Raw genomic sequence first — 21,027 nt, forward strand, 5'->3', positions numbered from 1 at the left:
ACTTATACCATAGGAGAGTGGTGGGGGGAGCCTGTCTATCTGGACAGGGAAAAAAAGAACAGGGGGGAGAGGAGGAGGGAGAAGACGTGCTTTGAGCAAGAGGTTTACAGGTTTAGTAGAGCATAGTAACATCTTTTCAAAGAAGTGGGTGTTGCTCTGTGACCCAGTCCAAGATGCCCCTCCTTTGATTCTGGTGCATGAACACTAAACAGCCCCCATTTTCACATGGTAGCCGAGATTGGCTGAACAATAACCTGGTCTCACAGTCGAAAGGACTGGAATCTTTCACACAATTAGCTGAGACACATTAATCAAACCAGCGTGAAATGGGAATGTGTCGCTGTCCACAGCAAGTTTAATTTGGATAGCAAGCAAGCACAGAGCAGACAGCTGGAGGAAGCATTTTCTTCTCTAAGTTGTAGAAGGCCTGGCTGGATAGTCTACAAGTTGAGAAGAGTAGTCTGGGAGATACAGAAATGCTCATGTGTGGGAGGAACTTATCAAGAAGTTTTTTATGCCAGCCATCTGCTAATACAAAGCCTCAAACATACAAACTCTGAGTGATGATGGTTAGGTATCCTGGTGCTAGGTAGAGGCACAACCTGGAAATGCAAGCATTCAGGCTATGTTACCAAAGAAACTTGCACAGACAACAAAGAATGTGAAAGCCTAGAACTGCTCTGAGTAGTGATTCCCTCAGCTCTGTTTTGTCTGAGTAGCAGTGCTGTCCTCTGCTGCTCTGGAGGGTGCCAATGGCAGGGCTGGGAAGGAGAGGACAGGCACCTGGACAGCAGGGCAACAACCCCAGTGAAGCTGAGACATCATAAGCAGTTTTCAAGCCTGACTTGCTTTCAGACTTGATAGAAAGTTTCCCTAGAGGACTCCAGAGGGCCAGAATTGACCTGTGCTGTGCTGTGATACTGGAATGCTGGTGCCTTTGTGGCAGGACCAGGCAGAAATGCAGGACTCAGAGGACACTTCTGTTGGAGCACCCCACAGAGCTGGCAAACACATGGAAGATGCTCTGTCAATGTTCGGGGCAAAGCTGTGTTAGCTGGAGAGGCAATATCCCTTTCCCCTCTTGAGAGCCTAAGGGGCTGCGAGCTGTTCCAGCCACATATGGGAGCCAAGCACTTGGCTCACACCTGGATTACACAAGCCAGTCTGGAAGAGGAAGGCTAGGCTGAAGTTGGACTATTTGCCCTACTCATGAACTAAATCAATTCACTTTTTGATGAGACTGCTGGTAAAAAGACAATTAGTCTCTTTGTTTAAAGTAAAATGCCATTTATATGCTTCTGGGCACTTCCCCTCTCTTCCCTGAAGCACAAATGCTGTTCCCCCCCTCCCCCAGGACATGCTCAGCCCCAATACCGTCTGTGGAGTCAGCCTGAGCAAACCTTCTCTCCTGAGGTTTTTCCCAGACCATTTGTGCGAATCTGGGTGCCTGGGTTGGTTCAGATAAGCAAACAAACTTTGGAGCTCTTCTCCAAATCTGATGGTTTGAATTCTTTTAGCTAGTCCTATTGATGTTCACACTGAGCACAGGCAGCAAACAAACAAACAGGTTCCTGCCCGCGGCAAGGAATGAACACGGGCAAAACAAAGCACTGAGGTGTGATCCTATTCTCATTGAAGTTGATGGTAAAACTCCCACTGGATTCAGCAGCAGTAGGCGCAGCCCCAGACTGAGACTGTTACTGGAAGGGTTCCTGGGCCAGGTGGGTTAGTAGGAATCTTTGAAATGAAAGCTGGAAACCTTTAGATGTTTTCCTGTCACTGCTGTGGGCTTGAGCACATCCTGCTGCAGTCTGGAAAGGATACAGCATGGGCTCTGTGAGTCAGGCACACACAGGGCAGCTGGAGGAAAAGCAGCTCCTCTGCCTCCTCTATGGGCAGCTGGCAAGGGATGGAATGTGCAAAGGCGTTTTTGACTGCCCTGTGCCCTGGTGTCTTGCACAACGTTCAAGAACACCCTCATGCCCATTCCCTACAGTTTGCCAAAGTCTCAACCTGACTCCAGGTGAATGGGAAGGATGGGTGAGTAACCTGTTTGTGGCCAGCCCTACAGCTTGTGATGTCACCTGCTCTCTGCAGGAGTGGCACTTGGGATAGGGAATTATGTGCAGTCATAGGGCCTGCGAGCAGGTTGGAGAGCCATTCCCTGGAGAACAGGAAGGACTGGGAGAGCTCCTGCCCCACATCTCAGCACAGTTGCTGGCTGTCTCCCTGGCTCCCCGGGCTTACCAGCCCTACCCATAGTGACAAGGCTTTGCCCTGTGTTTGTTCATTTGTTCTGTTCCCTCATTTTGCTTCCCCTGAAAGAGGCAGTTGCAGCTCTGTTAACACTATTTTTGAAAGCTCTCATGCTGAGTGAGCTCAAATCCTTGCATTAATCTACTGCTGTGTTCATTTCACTGCGCTGAAAAGCAGTGAGTTTAAATCCCCTCTAAACACCATTGGTGACACCAGAAGGCCAGTGTTTTGATCCAGCCCCATTAATGGTTACAAGTTTGAATCTAGACAGCAGGGGTCAAGGGCAGGAAAGGATTAGGAATCACAGCCCATGACATTAAGCTAGTGCTTTTGCCAAACTGGGAATGCTGGAGCGCCCAATGTACCAAGTTAGTTTTTATTTCCTTTTCCTGAAATTTGGATTCCAAAGAATGGGAAGCAGTGCATACCTATCTATAACCTGATGAACTGAGAGTGAGCTTTACTCCTTGATTTATTGCACAGCCTGAATGATGAACTTGCCTGTGCCAGGTAATATCACCTCACAGAGCAGATGCAGGTTTCACACAAGGCCTTTTCAGATGCATCAATGACTTTCAAATAAAACCTAGTTTTTAATTTTTCTGCCGGCTTTGGTGTGCTGAATGAGATTTAGAAGCTTTCCAGAGTCAACTTGTGGTTCCAGGTATGTTTTCAGTATCTGCTGCGTTTCCAAAATGTCACCAGCAGATGGAGGCAACAAGCAGCACGCCCTGAAATACAAACTTCCCATGTCATTTGTGAAAATGCAGATGAAGTCTGCATTCCGAGTGCTTTGGGGTTTTTTTGTAATCTCACTTTTTATGTTGATGTTTCATTTAACACATGGGATAGTTGAAAACTGAATTCTAAAACGATAAAATTTTTATTGTCATAATAAACTGCATGTGGCTTTGATCTCAAAGGGAAGAGCAGCACTGTAACTAATGTGCAATGTATGCTAGCCAGGGTGTAGGGAAACTTCCCATCTGTGTGGCAATGGGCACAGCCTGCAGTTTCCAGCCTGCCACACAGACAGAGCTCTGCTCCTGTCCTGAAGCCACAGAGATTTCACTAATGAGAGAAATTTTCTCTGTGAGCCTGCAACCCCACTGCCTTCATCCAGCAGCACTTGGCATCCCTTTTCTCTCTCTTCATCAATTAGGAAAGTTTAACTTTTGTCCTCTGGCTTGCTTGCCTCATTATCAGTTCATTAGCCACTTCCACCTGGGTTTTCAAATAGGAAGGTATTTCCTCATTAGCACACTCTACCTTGCATAAGGATAGAAAATAACAAACCTACCGTGCTACCTTTCAGATCTACTCATACTGTTAAAAAAGCCAATCAGCTCTACACAATCGCATCATTTTATGTCTACATCATCATTGTGAGATGATTAAATCAGTAGTTCATCCATTTTTTTGAATGATCTAAATATTCTTTATCTCTTACCTTTATGGAGTAGCTGTTTACAGTGTTTTACAATTTTAGATTGCTCTTAATCTTACAGTAGGGAAAATATTTACAGCCCTGTTTTTACCCTGCTCAACACAATGGGGCCTCGGCATTCTCTAAGGATTTGTCTATATGGGGTCAGTCAGGAGATTAATCTGAACTGATTTAAACTGCATTAGTTAACTGCATTAAGTCCTTGAGCAGAGACACACAGTTTTCTTACCCATATCTTCCATTTATAATCAAAGCTCTGTATACTCAAAGTGGCAAATTTGGCAGTCCTCACTCAAGCTGAATTCTTCACTGAGAGATGAGTTTGGACAGGGACAGGAGTAGTTGGCTCGCTGGCTCTTACGCTACCCCTTGCAGATAATTATTAATCTCCAGGTTACATAAAAGATAAATTTAAGTCAAGAGGCTTGCTCAAGACAGCAAACTCTAATTCAGGGATTCCTTCCAGTTCCCAGTAAGCAAGCTGATATTTCTATTTCTGAGACAACTCTATTTCCTTTTTGGAATGTTAATCCTGAAAATACACTCTGCAAAAACAAAGCGACATTTCACTAAGATATCATTGAAACGTTTTGCCCTGCTGTTACCAACTCAACATGCATTTTTAAAATTCTGTGTTAAACTCATTAAAGAATATTAATGTTAAAAGATTTCAGTACAGTACTTAAATAATCTTGGCATTTTTACTAATATTTAATGAAATAGATATATTGTCATAAAATGTTTTTATCTCACAAATCAAATTTTTCTGACAGAAAGTTACCACATCTGAAAGTTTTTGGCCAGCTCTGTGAAGAGATAAAAATTTGTACCTCACACAGATAATTTTTTTGCCTTTCCAAACCACTTTTAAAATTGTTTTTCTTCTACTCTGTCTGGAAACTTTACATGGGTAATTTACTTTTACACTTTTGTTACAGTCAAGGGGGCAAAAAAAAAGGAAAGATGATCAGTGAAAATGTTACTAGTGATCCAAGAGCAATGTTCTGCCAGTCTTGGTGACTTATTTAGGAAGGGAGTATTCAAGATGCTAATATATAACTTCTATATATTGGTGATATTCCAGTGCTGTGGCACATAAACAGCCATAAATCTCATCCTAAGTTATATTCCCATTTACTACTCTAGAAATTACCTTAGTATTTGGGTGTAGGAGAACAATTCAATTCTGAACTGTTACTTACCCTGTGAGAGGTTTAACAACCTGGCTTGCCTGGTTTAATGGTGCAAGATTGCTGCTGGAAAGGTCAAGGGCTGGAAGTTCAGTCATTTGCACTTTTTCAAGTTGTTTGTGCATCAAGTCAGACATAGGGTCTGGCACTCTGGAAATGGCCGTGCAGGCAAAAGCAGAGGGGACTCCCACCTGGACTGCAGCAGGCAGCTCCTGTCCCTGAATGAAGTGCCTGCTGCTTCCTGGCAGGCAGGGAGGGCAGATGCTCTGGAAAGGTGCAGCATTAACCCCAGCCAAGCTCTGAGGCTGCTGGCAGCAGACCAGTGGTGCTTGCCTCCTGGTGGTCTCCCTGCTGTGGGGAGTGCTTGTCCAGGCTGAGCTGGAAGAGAGGTGGACACCACCCATCCTGCTCTCCTTCTCATGACTAGAGACTGTTCATTCTCTGCTGTCAGAAACAGTGCTCAGGAAAATGTAGGTGGGTAGAAATTGCAGCCTTTCTGATTGCAAAAAAAAATCTCTGTTCATCATCTCCACGGGGAAATTTTCCAGGCTTAAGCCATTCATTCATATCTAAGCCTGAGAAAACTCATGCTTTACAATAAAGCTTTTGAGGAATGTATTCCTCTATATTTACCACAATGTTTAGAAATATGTCCTTGAAAAATATCAAGAACACAGACTTCACAAAACTTCAAACTCTGCTAAGTTCCAGTCTAATAGAGATCACAATAATCAGTGAGTACAAAGCCTCCATGAGCATGGTTAACTGGGCAAACCACAAACACAGTGAGGGCTGTGGGCAAGAAGAGAGTGGGATCAAAGTGCTTCATCTCCATCCCCAGTGTTACTGCTGCATCCATGTAGAAAAGCCCCATGTACCCATGGGGGCAATATGTGAAGCTCAGCAGCCCCTTGGAAAGTCAAGACAATTGACTGGGGATTCAGGCCTGCAAACTTCTTTTTGCTTCCTTTGTGTGAAGGCTTTAGGGACTGATACTGCTTTTATTGATGTCAAAGCTAAGACTCACACTGTAACAGGAGGAGGTCCAAGGCCTATACTCACAGATATATGAAAGGGTCCCAGAACTGGAACAGCCTTATTAAGATCAATGCAGGTATTCAAGTCCTATAGGAATAATGTATATTTATAAACAATAAGATGATAGATTCTATAGGGCCCTTTGAAATTCTGAGCACATTTTTTTGTAGGGGCTCAGAGAATGGGTTTTGGCTTGATTTTCATTTAATCTTGTGATTGCATATTACACTTTCTAGAACTGGTTGCTTCCAGGAGACCTCAGAGACTCCGAGTCATCTGTGACAGGTAAGCTACCTATAACAGCAATGTCAAAATTGCCTCTGGGTTTATTTGTTTCTTTGTGCAATCATTTAACTTGAAATGAGCTCTTTTGGCAAGCTCAGGAAGAGCAGGGTGGCTCTGTAGTAACAAGCAGATCTAACATCAGTTAAGCAACTGATTTTGAGAGATCTCAGCAAAGGTAGACACATAGTGGGTTTATTATTCTCAGAGGAGTAGTGATTATTCTGAGATAAGCAGTGATTCAGTGACTTTGTGTGCAGCTTTCTGTGGGGCACAGTTCGATTGAGAAGGTCATACTTTCCCAGGCTCTCTTGCCCAGACTGAGGACAGACTTCACACTGTCCCAATTTTCATTTTTGAAAACAGACTGTAGGAATGTTGCTCAACAGCAGTAAGGAAGACATGCTAGGACAGCATTTTTATGAGACAATGAAATAATGTTGTGATTAGCTAGGAGGGGGAAAATCACATTCTTAGTGGCCAAAGCTATGAGATGAAGGCCATGGTTACACTCACAGCTTGACCAGAGACACCAGCACTGCTGAATCACTCCCTAGTATGCTAAGGGAAAGGAGTGTTTTTTCAGGCACATACAGACACACACACACACACACACACACACACAGAGAGAATGTATATATGTATCACTGAAAGAAATTTATAATCAGACAAAGTGCCCTAACCTAGCTAAAGGGAGTCATTCCAATCAAATCCCCCTAAACTGACTTTGAGGCACACAGCAGGTTTTATAGATATGTAGGAAAAGACAAGGCAGGATTTGTCCTCAAGATTGTGTACATGAAGATGCCAATAATCAAATATCCTTTGAGGACATAACCACATTTTTCATTGCTGTTTATTATCTGTTCAGCTGATTGCTTGGGCTCCAGCCCTGCTAGGAGGGAAGTGTGCTGCTCTTCAGAGCAGGATTTCCCAGATGCTGTTCTAAATGGCTGAACAAACATGCTAAAGTTTTCAGCAAAGCACAGGTTACTGAAATGCCAGCCATTGTCACGCACAGCTTGAGAAACACAGAAAGCTCAATATGTCCCAAACCCTTATAATGCAGGTCCTGGAACAGAACAAATTCTCTCTCAGCCTGAACAAAGAAATAAGTATATTCCTTGTGACTGTGCTATACTGCACTTCTGCTTTTTGGCCATAATCCTTTGACAGACCCCATTTCAGGTCAAACCAAGGGGCTGGCCTAGCACCTCCATGGCAGAGCTCTGGGCTGAATATGGGCCAGCTCCAGCTCTGCCTTAGAGTCCTGGTGCTGCCATGGCCAAATAACTGCCTTGGAATGCTCAGCTTGGGAGAAGGAAAGAGCTGCTTCATACAGACTGCTCAGCCATGACTCTCCATGGACAATTAAGAAATCAAAAGGGAGCTCTCCACAGAGCTTGGCCACCACCAGGAAGCCTGAGCCATGGTGGGAGGCACAGAACTGTGTTGCTGCCCAGAGTGGGAGCCTGCAGCAGCAGAGACCAGGGGGCAGAAGGTCTCCAGCAAGACCCTGCCAGGGCAAGGGCAGCCTGTCATGCACTCTAGCAAGAGGCCTCAGACAGGATGCTTTGGCTCCCTGTCCCATCCCTGGTCCCCAAGGAAGGGGAACTTGAGTTGTTTTTCTGGAGGTGAAAATTCAGCGATTATCTACCACAGTGAGGCCAGATACCTTCTACAAATTTGTTTCTCAGGGTCTCTTTTTCTCCTTCTGTCTTGGTGTTTTTTCCTCTTCTTTTATATTTTACATTTTATCTCCTCAAAACAAAAATGTCAGCATATCAAATGTCCTGTATAGGGAGGGGGAGTGCAGGAGCAGGGGGATCCCAGCTCCTGATGTCACTTGGAGGGGAAGCACCGCTGGGGGCAAGGGAGGAAGCACAACAGGCCATGCTCTGAAGCTGAAATGTGATCAGAACAAACAAACAAAGTAAAAGCTGTAAAACTAAATGACTATTTTTATTTGTTTCCTTGTTGGTTTGTTTTTGCTCTTCCACTTCCTTGTCCCCAGCTGTGTGCTCCTCTAGGGAGCAGCCACTTGGCATTGGTGTTTGCTGGGCATGGAGCATATGTGTATTACATTTATTTTAAGCACTCATTCTGAGAAACAGATTCTTCTCTGTGAATCCCCAACACAATTTACAACCAGCTGCACTACTGGTACTGGGGTAGGAGAAGAGGAAATGGTATTTTCTTTAGGTTTATTAGGTTTGACCTCTAGTCTTCTCATTGGGCCAGTCACGTTATTTTTTTACATTTGTATTGTCACTGTAAACTGATACCACCAAACTCTGATATTACAGTTACAACATGTAAAATATAGTCTCTTCAGCATCATTTCCCCTTTCACTTACAACTTTCTTTTTAAAAACCAGAAATTGGTTTTCAAAATTTGTCTGTAAACATGAGTTTGAGCTGAATGCATATGCCCCAACGTAGTCAAACTCAGATGGAAAAGCAAATGTCCTGCAAAGCTGTGTAGCTGGGGTGGGTTTATCCAGCTCCCCTGTGTCCCTCCACTATCTTCGCCTCAAGCTGAGAAGGGCTGGGTCATGTTCTGGTTCCAGCTTTCTGGCTCATCCTCATCTCCTGTGCTATTTTTTCTTCTGTTTCCCTAGGATGAGCAGGGTGCCAGCAGCAGAGAATTTGGCCTCCAGGATGCTCACAGCCTTCCCTCGAGGCCGAATCTCTGCACAAGATGCGCTTCTTCATAGCTTCTTCAGCCCTCTGCCTCCTCATCTCTACCAGGTTCCTGCTGGTAAGTTAACTCTCTATTTCATCTCACCAAGAAAGAGCTGCTGCACGTGCTATTTACTGTGAGTTTCCTCTCTATTTTTGAAAGTCTCTGTCATTCACCTGGATGTCTCTCTTTTCTGCCTGCACTCCCTCCCCACTCCTATAAGCTGCAAAGTTTATATCCTGTGCCAAATTTGACAACTTGTTTTTCTGTTTTCTTCTACTTGACCACTGTGTTAATACTAGAAGGAGACCTTGATGGGCTGCTACCATGGTGCTCTGCAAAGCAGAGGTGTATATGCTTTGACAGGTTATCTCTCCCCCATTCTGTAACCCCAAGGGCCTGGACATTTCTCAGCTCACACTGTGTGTTCAGTGTAATTCACCCACTGGTCCCTCCTGATGTCCTGAATTCCCATCTGCTCAGCATGGTGTGCTAGCCCCAATTCCCTCGGACTGCTCCTCCCACTCCCTTTTGATGTTGAGACAGCTGTTCCTTGTACCCTGTCACACCAGCTCTCCCTCAGTTTTACCTTGCTCCCTTCTCTTAAGCACACAGCTGCACACACAGCTGTGCCTCTCCTGGCCTGAGCTGACAAAAAATACAGGGTCTCCAAGCTGCAGTTCGGCTCCTCACGAGGGAAAGCAAGGTCCAAAGGGACCTTGCATTCCCAGGTGCCTCCTGGGCACCCTGTACACTAGTTACTTTGGTGGTGTTTTTAAAGATAGGGGCAATTAAGAAAAAGCCTTCATGGACTGTGTTGTCAAGCTATTGGAAAACCAAATTTCTGGCTCCTGCGACACATCCCAAGTGGAGAAGCAGCCAGCTAGCATCTCTCCCAGTCCCCCAAACTGCTGCCCTTCAGAAGGTGCTCTGTGTGTGTATGTGCTTGAGTGAGAGACATCTGCATTCCTTTTCTGTTCACCCAGCCACAGAGCACAAATCTACTTTGACACTTTTAGAAAAATGAAAAGATGGAATCTCACAGGAGCCTGCCTGTGCCGGGGGGGGAGGAGGGGAGCACGCACAGCAGGAGGGAAGTTGACTTTTCTTTATACATATAGGGTTTTTTCCATGCAGAGTTTAAATTATGCCTGATAAAAGGAGTTTCGTGGATGTTTCAGTTCTTTCAAACCCTCCTGGCTTCCTCCCAATTAAATGAGGTTTGTCAAAGCCACAGGGCTCTGCTGCTGCCAGAGAGGCGGACAAGCACTTCCCGCAGTGACATCTCCAATCCCCAAGGGAGAAGATGAAAGTGTCAGTGCTGAGAGAGAGAGAAAGAGGGAGAGAGAGAGAGAGAGAGGAAAAAAACAGGTACAGAGACAGACAGTGTGAGAGAAAGGGAGAGAGTGAGGAGAAAGAGAAGGAATGAGAAAACAGATTGGCATAATGTGTCAATCTCTCCGATATGCTGCCAGTGAGGGCACAGATTCCTTTCACCTGGGTTTAGGCACCGTCCCATATTTATTATCCCCCATATTGCAGCAAGAAGTGTCGTGTGGACAGGAAACTGCATGGTGTTATCATAGCAACCAATGTGCTGAGAACAGAATCAAAGTGCACAGGGCTGAAACAAGTACAGTACGATCATGCAAGACCATATTCATGAGTGACTCATTAAGCCTGTAAAATTTAGGCTATTCTGAATAATTCCCCATGTAGCCATTCCAATTGCCATAATTGTTTAAGACATTTGCTCTCTTGTGTCACTTTGGCATAACACTCTTTTGGAATTTAACTGTATAATTTTAAAATTATTGTTGCTATGATAACAGTGCAGATTTTAAATATATTCTGTTCAACTTTGTTCTGGAGGATGCTGGCTACTAGTTGCCATCCTCTGAAAGGGAAAGTTAAAGCAGAAGGCAGAATGTGATCTGGAGATGAAAGGTGAAAGAAGAGGGGTTTAATCCCAAGGTGTGTAAGAGAGTAAGAGGGAAACAAGGTTTGAAAAAATAAAAGGTTCTCTTAAAAAATTATTCTCTGTTTTTATGAAATAATTGTATCCATAACTGTCCTTTTTATAAGTTGTTATGACAAGCTGGAAGCTAGAGGATATTTTTCAAAGGTCAGTTCCTGGGAAAAAATAATTGGAGAAATCACTGTTTTGAAGTTAAGTACCCCTCCAAATAGCAGGTTTCTGATTCCTAGGGAGAATGTTAATGGTGAGGCTGGCTGCTGCCCCTGGGAATGGGGAGAGGGAGCACAGGGCTCTTTGCTTCCTCGAGAGCAGCTCCTACAGAGTGGAACAGGTTGCTGTTGCTATGCTCATCTGAGCACAAAGTGCTGGGAAAAAAGAGTAGCCCGTGCTCTAAGGGAAGAAGAAGGTTCTCTGTCCTCTGAGTGGGACTGGCCCATAGATGGGCCTCTCCCACAGCTGCTCATTCCTGTGCCTGTAGCTCTAGGAGGGGATTCCTGAGGTCCAGGTTCAAACCTTGCTCATCATCTCAGTGGCCTTAATTCTACATGTGCCACCAGCACCTCTGCATATAAAAAGAGAGAGAGGTGCAGGGGTTTCTTCAGCTTCCTTTCCTTTAGGCTAGTAGCCTAAGGGGTGGCAGTGATGACCTTTGTAAAACCGGAGCATTTGCTGTCCTTTTTCTGGCCAGAGCCAATCCTGAGACAATTATCTTTGTGCAGTGCAGCCCTGCATTGCAGCAGCTCTGATAAAACTTCATTCTAACCCTTTGCCACCTGCTAAAGCAGAATGTTTTCTGTCCAATTAATCCCTCCTGGAAGAAAGATGAGATCCTTGAATCAAGAAAGCATGAGCAGTGCTCTCAACTCAGTGTCAGTCCTGAAGTGCAAAAGGGCCTTCTGAGGAGGTATCTCACTCTGTTGTCAGACAGGTCAGACACAGTAACAACTGCAGCTTATTATTCTTAGTTATAGATTAGGTTTATTTTCCCTCTCTTTTTCCCTCCAATGCTTTAGAGCAGACTTGCAAGAAGGGAAGGTAAGCAGTGGGATTTGGGGTTATCAACAATGCACTCCCAAGAAAACACACTGCAAGAAGAGCTCTGGCCAAACCTCCCAGGCACAGGGGCCAGGGAGGCCTGAGCTGGCAGCTCAGATCCTTTCCCCACCAGACCAATGCCCAGTCTCACGAGAGACCTTTCTCTCAGTGTAGGAGATGCTCAACCCTGGCTGTACCCTCAGCACAGCAGTCAGTAAATTTCAGTACATGCTCCATCAGGACTGTGTGTTGCATGGATGGGATCTTGGCTTTGACTAGGAGGTACTTGCTCTTTTGGGTACAATTGGTCTCTAATTGTTATCGCCCCAGCAACACGAAATCAGTGCACCAGGTGATGAAGACACTATACCATTTCTCCTGAAACAGCCCACTATTCAGCCTTTCAGGGACAAGGAGGAGGAGGAGGGAGGCTTGATGTTGACAGTCATTTTAATGTCTGTTGCATCTAAACTAAGACAAAGCAAGTCATTAAGTTTGGGCAATGAGGAGGTTAAGGCTGCAAGCCATTGCCTACTAAAAATCCCATTACTGTTGGGATTAGCCAGCACTGGGAAATGTTATCGCAGGGGACATATAAAGAAGAGCTGGCTTTCATCATCTCTTGTTTGGGTTGGCTGGTTTCCCTCGGTTCTCCTACATAGCTAAAAGGTTCATACAGTTCATACTTGATTTTTTTTACCACTTTGCTTTGTGACCTCTGTACACAGCAAACAGATATCCTTCACTGTAAGTCAGATACAGACACCTAGAAAGTTCCTACCAGGTGTATGAGTCTGGTTTATAATGTGTTTTAATATGGGAATAAACCAAAGCTGGTGATGAGCAGGAAATCAGCTGCCCCTCCTAAGCCAGAAGCATTCTTATCTGTGAGGTGATAAAACAAATCTTCACTTAACTCAGGAAACCACCCCCCTTCACCTGGTGTGATCCCCACAGTGGAAGATGTGCTTGCCTTCATACTGACAGGACATGAAAGTTTTGTATTGTGTCATTAAGCCACCACCCTAGGAAAGAGCTGTTGCAACATCACAGCAGATGCTTGCCAAGTGCACAGGGCCCTGGACATGTTGCCCTGTTGAAGCTTTTCCCTGCATGCTGTCCTGGGGCAGCCATTGTGTTGGGCACTGTTTAGGAGCACGGAGCAAAGGGGAAGATGGGAAAAGGAAAATTTCCTTTGCTCACTCCCCAGCTCCTGCTCTTGCAAAAGCAACTGGCGCAAAGTTTGGCCCACATGACTTGTGGAAACAAAGTCCTACAGACATGGATCAAATGCTCTGACTCCCATTGATCTCAGGCCAGAGAATCTCTATAAAGGTCTTATTGTTCAGGGAGACAAACCACTCTTGGGGGGAGTGCTGTTAATACCGTTCGTGGAGGCAGACACTATTGCATCAGAGGTTAGCAGATGTTTTTCTGTGTTTTGTCTAATTGCAAGTTATAGCTGAGGTTTCTTTAACTTCCATTTTTCCCTTTAACACTCTTAAATGCAAATCTGAAAAGATTTAGTTGTCTTGTTTGCTGTGAAAAGACATCCAGACTGGAAGTCTCACATAGTCATTTCCCATCCTCAGGTGCACTTGTGACTTCACCCAGTTATCAGCAGAAAAGAGTAAATAGGGAGGTAGTGATCAGATTTCTAAGGCACAAAAGTTAAAGCTAAGTTTGAGATTGTGACAGCAAGCAACCATGAGCATAGGAACTCAATTAGCCTGAAAGACAACTATCTCATTATCTTTCCTAAAATGATATAAATACATAAGAATATAAAAATTTAAAATAAACTCTCTATTGACTGTCTAGATGACTGAATTTCACTGCTCAATTTCTTTAAACACCCACTTTAGTATTTATTTATTCTAAGCGTGAAGCAGCTACGATAATTAGACTGTCAGATTTGGTAAGTTAATGAGGAGTCACTGGAGTGGAAGGTTTTGCATTTGTGAGATTGCTGAAGGAGAGAAGCTCTGTGCCTTTGCTCTATCTCTTTTTTCTTTTTCTTTTTTTCCCCTCTGCTGGGTGGGAAGGAGAGAGCTTGGCAGTGCGCAGATCCATTTGAATCCTTTTGATTAGTGGGTTGCCTTCCTACCACTGTTCTACCAAATAGTATTTTGCTGGTTGCTCCAAGAAAAAGAAAAAGAAAAAAGAAAAGAAACTGCAGATGAGATTTCTAGAGAAGAGTGTCTAGATTAAAGAAATAATTTTCCAAAAACAATCAGAAGGAATGCAGCTGTAAGAAATGAATTCGTTTATATTGCAGCTAATGTCACAGGAGAGCATTAAGAAAGTAGCACAATGAAGGAAAAGGACCCTTTTGCAGCTTTCTCTTTAACCTGATTTTTCCACAGGACAATCAGTGCTCACAGTTCCAGGGGTGAGACTGCAACCTGAAATCTGTGACCTGTTTGCTTCTTATGGAAAAGGCCGTGTCTCAGGAGGTTTGAGCAAGTTTTGGTAGAAACCATGGATGATTGAATAATTGTTGGGTAAGCATGTAGTTGCCATTGTCAAAGCTGCTGCCATCACCCTTAGGACATGAATTCCTTCGTGTATTGAAGGTGGGAAAACTGATTTGATACTCAGGGCTCGATGATCACATCCAGAGTGAGAACAAAGTGGGAAATTTCATATTCAGAGAGAAGAGATCAGCAAGCCAATGGCTCCCAATGAACAGTGTTCAGTGGTATCATGGGAGGTTTGGATTTGTTTTGTCATATTGCCAAGTCTCAGACCAGTGCCCTTTCCTCCAATGCCTCTCCAGTCAAAGTATTGCTTCATTTCCCCATTGCTTAAACTGACCAAATTGCTTTGTTCTCCTTTGTCCTTGCCTACTGAGTTCACATTTCATACCTTACTTGTTTTGATTTCACACACATTGGAACTTGAGTGGAGCTAGGCAAAATCTCCTTATCTTGTAATATCTTTGGTTTTAATTAATCACTATTTTAATGTCAGGTTTCAAAATTATGCTTCAGCATCAATATTTTTCATCTTTTTGTTACAGAAGACCTAAAGGTCGCTTAAAATCACTGTTATTAAAAGAAATTACCAGAAAATATCCTTTTATTATATCCTGTCTCTTTGTTTACTTTGTGCATTTGTTAGCAGCGTGTGTCCTGTCAGTGCCACTGCTGGGTCTGTGCTTGCAGGGCAGACCTGGAAACTGATTTTGAGGCCAAATTAGTTTGACTGTGTTATTGTCTGCCAAGCTAAGAGGCAGCCTTAGGATAGCAGGACACACCTCAGCTACCCATCTGTGCTTTCAAATGCATGTAGATGATGTACCTGCTATAGGATCAGGTCCCAGCACACAGTGCCTGGTCTCACAGCCTCTCTACCCCTTCTGCCCACACCATGTAGACAACAGCAGGCAGAGGGGCCAGTCTGGAATCCTTTGAAGAAAGACCTGACATTGCCAGTGCTGTGACCAGACTGTGTTTTGGAAGCAGCTTGAATGCCTTCCCTGCTCACCTGCTCAACTGTGTGCAGACAGGATTGCTTTTCCCTCTCTGTGATCAGAGAGGAACTAATCCTGCCAGAAAAGCTGGCTGTCAGTTCCACTAAGGCTTCTGGGGCAACTCACTTGAGGAGGGCACTCATGCATCAATGTTCTATGAACTTGGATTTGGCCCATTTTAAATGATTTAGAGAGCATCTCACAAATATATCATTTAAAATAATGAAAGCTTGCAATAGTAGGAGAAACTCTTAACATTTTTTGTTATATATTAACCTGTCCTCAAAATGATTGTGTCCCTTTTTTTTAGCTGCTTACAAAGCATGCTAGACAAGCTTAAATGTCAACTCAAGTTTTCTTCTGCAGTTCATTGCAGGAAAACATTCTATATGTGATGGTGTTCATATTATTAATTCTCTTTTTAAAAAAGGTATCTAGATTCAGACATGCAAGCAAGGTTACAGTATTTTTTTCTGTCATTTTAATAGGCTACCAATGGAAAGTGGGGGCTTCTGTATGCTTTTTCAAATCTAATGAGAGGCAGATAGGCATCTAAAGCACAACAGCCTCACGCTGGCACATGAGAGAATGGAATTTCCTGGGAACATAATGAAATTGGCCAGCCTTCCTTCCTTTGCCAACCTAACTTAAGTTACAAAAATAGACAAAACCAAAAAACTAAACATACTAGGCTCCATCTTGAATCCATGGACCCTGAGCAACACAACAAGGGACTAAACATCATCACAGACTCCTCCTTGTTCTCCTTCTGGTTTCAGGAAAAGATGAGATACTGTCAGTTGTCTATCCCAGGGTGATATATACTCCATGCCAACACTCCACCCATTTTCTGCCCTATTCCACCCACCACTTTCCCTCTACCTGCTGAGGAGGAACATATGGGTCATTGGAATCTGCTACTGTTCTCATTCTGCCTCTCAAAATAAATATTCAGATATCTAATGCTGCACCTCCTACATGTGTGTGATACTGTACCAGCTAAGTGTAGTTGAATCTACAGGAAGAGAAAAGCCTGTTTTAAACCAACTGTTGACAAGCAGAATAACTGAAGGCACTAGCCCTGAAGAATATTTGTAATTGGGATTTATTTTTCTTTTTGATTCAGGACTTAGGCCATGGATCTTTCCCCTCATAGAGTTAGTTCCTCTGCAATAGGGGCAGATTGTACCCTCCCTTACACCAAAGACCTTTGAAATAACTCCTTATGTTGAGAAAATGAAGAAAAGTCTTTGAGATTATAAAACAAGGACACAGTTTGAGGGGTGGGGTGTGTGTTTTTCAAAAGTCACCTTTCAGTAGAAGGGAATGAAATTGTGCAGATGTCCTGCCTTTTGTTTTTCAGAAAGCAATGTCAGAAGGACTGACTTGGCAACGAAGAAGCAACAGCACAGTCTGGACACTGGACTTGCAGAATATACTCAGCCATGTGTCACTTAATAGAGAGCTCCCTGGACCAGAAGATCGATGTACAAACAGGACAGATGGGGACTGACAATTGAAAGAATGTAGAGGCTCATCCAAGGCTTACAGAGACCTGTCATTCCTGGGGTATGCCTACAATCTCCTTCAACAAAAGAGCTCCTGAGGGAAGGAGGGGATTAGTCAAAAGTTGAGTGAAGTCTCCAGGGAAGATGGTTTCTTGGATAGAGTTGTCAACAAAAGGAATTGTTTAAGACTATTTGTGATAATTTCCTAGAGGGAGCTTCTGCCATTACTAACAGGATTACCAGCATACTGGTTCCACACCAGCAGAGCATTAGACATGTGCATTGCAGACTGGTTGCTTAGAGCTGAATTCAGGGGTCTTATACAGCATCCCAAATGTGTGCAGGTGTTGATGAGCAGAGGGGAGATGGCAGAGAATTAAGATGCAGCCAAATGCAGTCCATTTTTGGTCCAGCTGTTACAGAGAGTCCTGGCTCATTAATGAGTTTCCACAGTGTTTTAATCTCCTTGATCTCAAGGCTGCTGACAGACCATAAGAAGGAAAGCTAATCTGAGGTGAGTGCTGATGGGGATACATGGGGAAATCAGAGACCTCTTTCCCAACTGCAGTTACTGTGAAATTTCTCATAGAATTCTTCCTGGAAGAATTGGGAAAGCAAGTAATTTACTGTGTTCAAGTACTAGTCTGCTTGGTTTCAGTTTTCTCAGATACTTTTTCTTAGCTCTGGGACATAGAAACCAGTAGCCTTGGTGTAACCTCATAGTACATCTGGGAAGAAAAGGAAGACAAAGATAAATTGCCGAGGTGCAGACATATAAACCTTCTTGGATATTTTTATTCATCTGAGTAGTGTGTCACTGGCATGGCTGGAAGAACTCTGAGCAAGAATTATGCAGAGCTTTGAGGCACTGGAACAAAACCAGTCAAGGAGCCATGAGTGGCAGCCATAGAAACAGCTGAAAGGTGAAAAGCTGAAAGGAGCTTTTAGTTAAGAGAGCTGCATCTCCAGCCCCACTCCAGTCCATCATTTACCAAACACACACTGCAGATCTGGGCAGGAAGCATCACAACAGTTTATGTTCCCCTTTGCCCTTGCTACAGGAATGTATAGATTAGCTATATTAAGGGGGACATAGACTGTCTGCAGGCACTGCTCAGTTAAGAGGACAAAATTTTCCTTAGGTTATGTTCCTTAAAATTCTCTGCCTTGATGCAAAGGCAAGCTATGTCCCAAAAGTCTTTCTACCTGTAGATTGCATGGACTTGGATCTCCCAAACTTGGATCAGCCACTCTCAATGACCTGACCTCTCTTTGCAATACTGAACAGAGCAGCTGTACATGATGCCCAAGTTGGGATAGAGGTTGTTTTACATTGCTTTCGCATTCTTGGAGATGTCTGGACTAAGAGCAGTGAAGAAGCAGGGTCTCCATGGTCTGCACTGGGCTGGTTGTGGCTGAATGTCTGCTCCTAATTGAGAGCAACTAAATGTTCAAGATATGTTAAATTAAAGGATTTGTTATGCATGGGCAGTGAGGAATCTAATGATGAGAACTGAGTCACTTTTCCTCATGGCCTATCCAGAGCATCAATTGTAAATTTCTTCTGCCCTGAAGCAGTGGGGCAGAATGGCTTTGCTGTTTTACATAGCTGCCACCCCATAATGGCCATGCCATTGCTAAATTTAGCCATATGCTAAATTGCCAAAGAGTCAAATGATACCTTATAATTCTGTATCTAGAGGGGCAGAAAGCCAGAACCACCCTGGATATGCTGCAACCCAGCAGTCTTCTGTTCATTAACTCAACATTGTAGGCCCAATGCCTAAAATATGCCAGATCAGAGAGAAACTGACTCCAAACCACTCCTCTCCTCAACTAATGAGAATACTATTTACATCAGGAGTACTGTCTCAGTAGATTTTCCATCCCCTGGCCTGCACAATCTCAGGGGCAACAGCCTTCGGGGAAAATGGCTGTAGTGTTGTAATGAGTCAGAAAGAGTAGGAAACAAGAAACATGTCTGAGTCCATGTACCCAGTTAGTGCCACCCAAAAAGGCACTTCTGCTTCCCCCGTTTCCCTCCCTGCTTCAAGCTTTACAGTCTTTCTCTTTTTCTCTCTGTCACCTTTGTAAGCCCTTGAAGAACTGATTTAATTCACTAAACAGATGGAAGACTATGAACTCTTTTGCTGAGTTAGTTTTTCATTGTTTGAGTGAGCTGAATCAGATTATGCAGGGAGGAAATTACGAGACTTAATCATGGATGAGTGGGGAGTCAGAAAGGAGGAGGTGGAAAAATCCATAAAGTTCATATTCTCTTATCTCCAACCTGCTCACATCTAGTTCCTGTAGTGTGATCATCCCCTGTCACATTTGAATGTCTGATGTTGTTTTGAGACAACTGAATGGGTTCTGGCAAGTAAGTGCTCAGTACTGCTGTCATTTATGTGGGCCCACCTCAAATCCAAATGTTTGCTGTTGAATACCTCACAAGAAGTCCCAGACATTAGCAGAGAGGTGCAGGACTGACCTTTACCTTTTTTTTTTTTTTCCCCAGAAAATATTTTCTTTTGGCAGGGGCAAGATGCTTTGGTAAAGCAGGTGAGAGTTTATAAAGTGCATGTAAATGGAGATCATTGTGCTTAAGGGTCATCAAACTGTTCCTTCTCATCACCTAATAAAAACCCAAAAACAAATCTGAGGTTTTTGAGAAATCCTTTAACATCCTCCTTTATGTTAAGAGAATTTAACATCAGACTTAAATATTTGGTTTAAAAACATCTGGAAGTAAATGAAATAACTTCTTTCCCAGGCAAGGATTCTGTTTTGTTTCAGCCTGGAGCAAGTTTGTTGGCCAAATTATATATGTCCAAGAAAAGATCCAAGGGCTTTAAAACTAGCAAACCCCCGTCTGCAATGGTGCAAGTGGGCAATGCTCTTTAAAGTGTGTGTGGGGGAGGGAAATGCCAGGAAAATCCCCCTCACAAGCCAGAACTGCATTTGGGGAGCCCAGATGAAAGCTCTGATGCGGGTCATGTGACAGGTGTCACTTCAGTAATGATATTGGGGCAGAGATAAAAGTGCTCGCCGGCTGGTCATGTGACATCGCTTCATTACTGGCACAGCAGGTGGTCGGAGAGACTCAATGCCTTTATTTTTTATTATTTTTTAATTTTTTTTTATTCTGTGATAATGAGAAAATGTTTAAACTTCCATCCCCGTGTTTAAACACTTCTTCATGCTGACAGCAGCAGGAGATCCCTTGATCAGCTGTCAGATGGGAAAGTGCAATTTTTCTGGAAAGTAAACAGCGTGTTTGCCAGTTGGAAATCATTTTCTGTTTGTTGGGACTGCTAGTCGTGGTGTGATGGAGCCATGTCACAGCATCTGACAACTCGGGAGTGGGGAATAGAAAACAGGCTGAGAAATGGAGTTTAGACTCTGATAACAGCAGCTTGAGATTTTTGACACTTCGTTATTGTTATTGTGTGGAAAAAAACACAACTTACGGTTGCTATGAAACTTCTAAAGCAGCAGCTCAGTGCCAGTGTGAATGTGTGGGACCTCCTAAAAGAAGCTCCTGCATTTTAATAGAAACTTTCCTAGGAGAAAAGCAAAAAGGACACAAAGGAGATGAGTAGGTGTGGAGATGTGTGGGGGTGAAGGTGGTCAGATCTCATTCCTGGCTTGCAAGAAGAAGCAAAAAAAAAGTCTTATTAGAAAACCTGACACGGTTCTGATGTCAAGTAGGCTTGGGTAACCCACTGGGAATTCCAGGTACGAAAAGGAAGGCAAATGTGGTCACAGGGTAATGCAAAAGAGCTCAACCCCACCCTGAGCCTAGCTGAAATCAGAGGTGTTATGGTCTCCTTCGGAAGTACCCTGGAACCCACTGAGTAACTTTAAATGCTAATCACATTTTTTTAAATTTTCCTGTTAGGCAAATACCCTCTCAAAATCAATTCCTGTTGTGAAAAAGGAGATACAGATATTATACACATAATTCTAATTAAAATTAGAATTATGTGTATAATTAAAATTGAATGTGCCTATGCAGAGCCATACGCAATATTTTTCCTAGGCAAACACAGACAACATCTTATGTGCAGAATCAACAAATCAACCTGATTTCAACACCGGGAAAGTTAATTACTCATAGCATGGCTCGAATCAC

At 43.6% G+C, this 21,027-nt stretch overlaps 1 protein-coding gene across 5 annotated transcripts in view; it reads left to right on the forward strand.

Annotated features, from left to right (window-relative positions):
* Positions 1-20,542, forward strand: part of CDK15 (cyclin dependent kinase 15) — a 40,378-nt gene extending 19,836 nt beyond the window's left edge. For 4 of the 5 annotated variants that reach the window (XM_071434661.1, XM_071434663.1, XM_071434664.1 and 1 more), the window contains 4 exons: positions 6,168-6,216; positions 8,835-8,974; positions 14,276-14,413; positions 16,748-20,542. In XM_071434661.1, coding sequence (XP_071290762.1) covers positions 6,168-6,216; positions 8,835-8,974; positions 14,276-14,385 — 299 coding nt within the window. In that variant the 3' untranslated portion in view covers positions 14,386-14,413; positions 16,748-20,542. The remainder of the gene's footprint in view (positions 1-6,167; positions 6,217-8,834; positions 8,975-14,275; positions 14,414-16,747) is intronic. The other variant, XM_071434662.1, reaches the window with a different exon arrangement.
* The last annotated feature ends 485 nt before the right edge of the window (positions 20,543-21,027 follow it).

The sequence above is a fragment of the Agelaius tricolor genome, unplaced genomic scaffold, assembly GCF_023055355.1.
Source record: "Agelaius tricolor isolate 1412-34295 unplaced genomic scaffold, bAgeTri1.0.p SCAF_10, whole genome shotgun sequence".
Lineage (NCBI taxonomy): Eukaryota > Metazoa > Chordata > Aves > Passeriformes > Icteridae > Agelaius > Agelaius tricolor.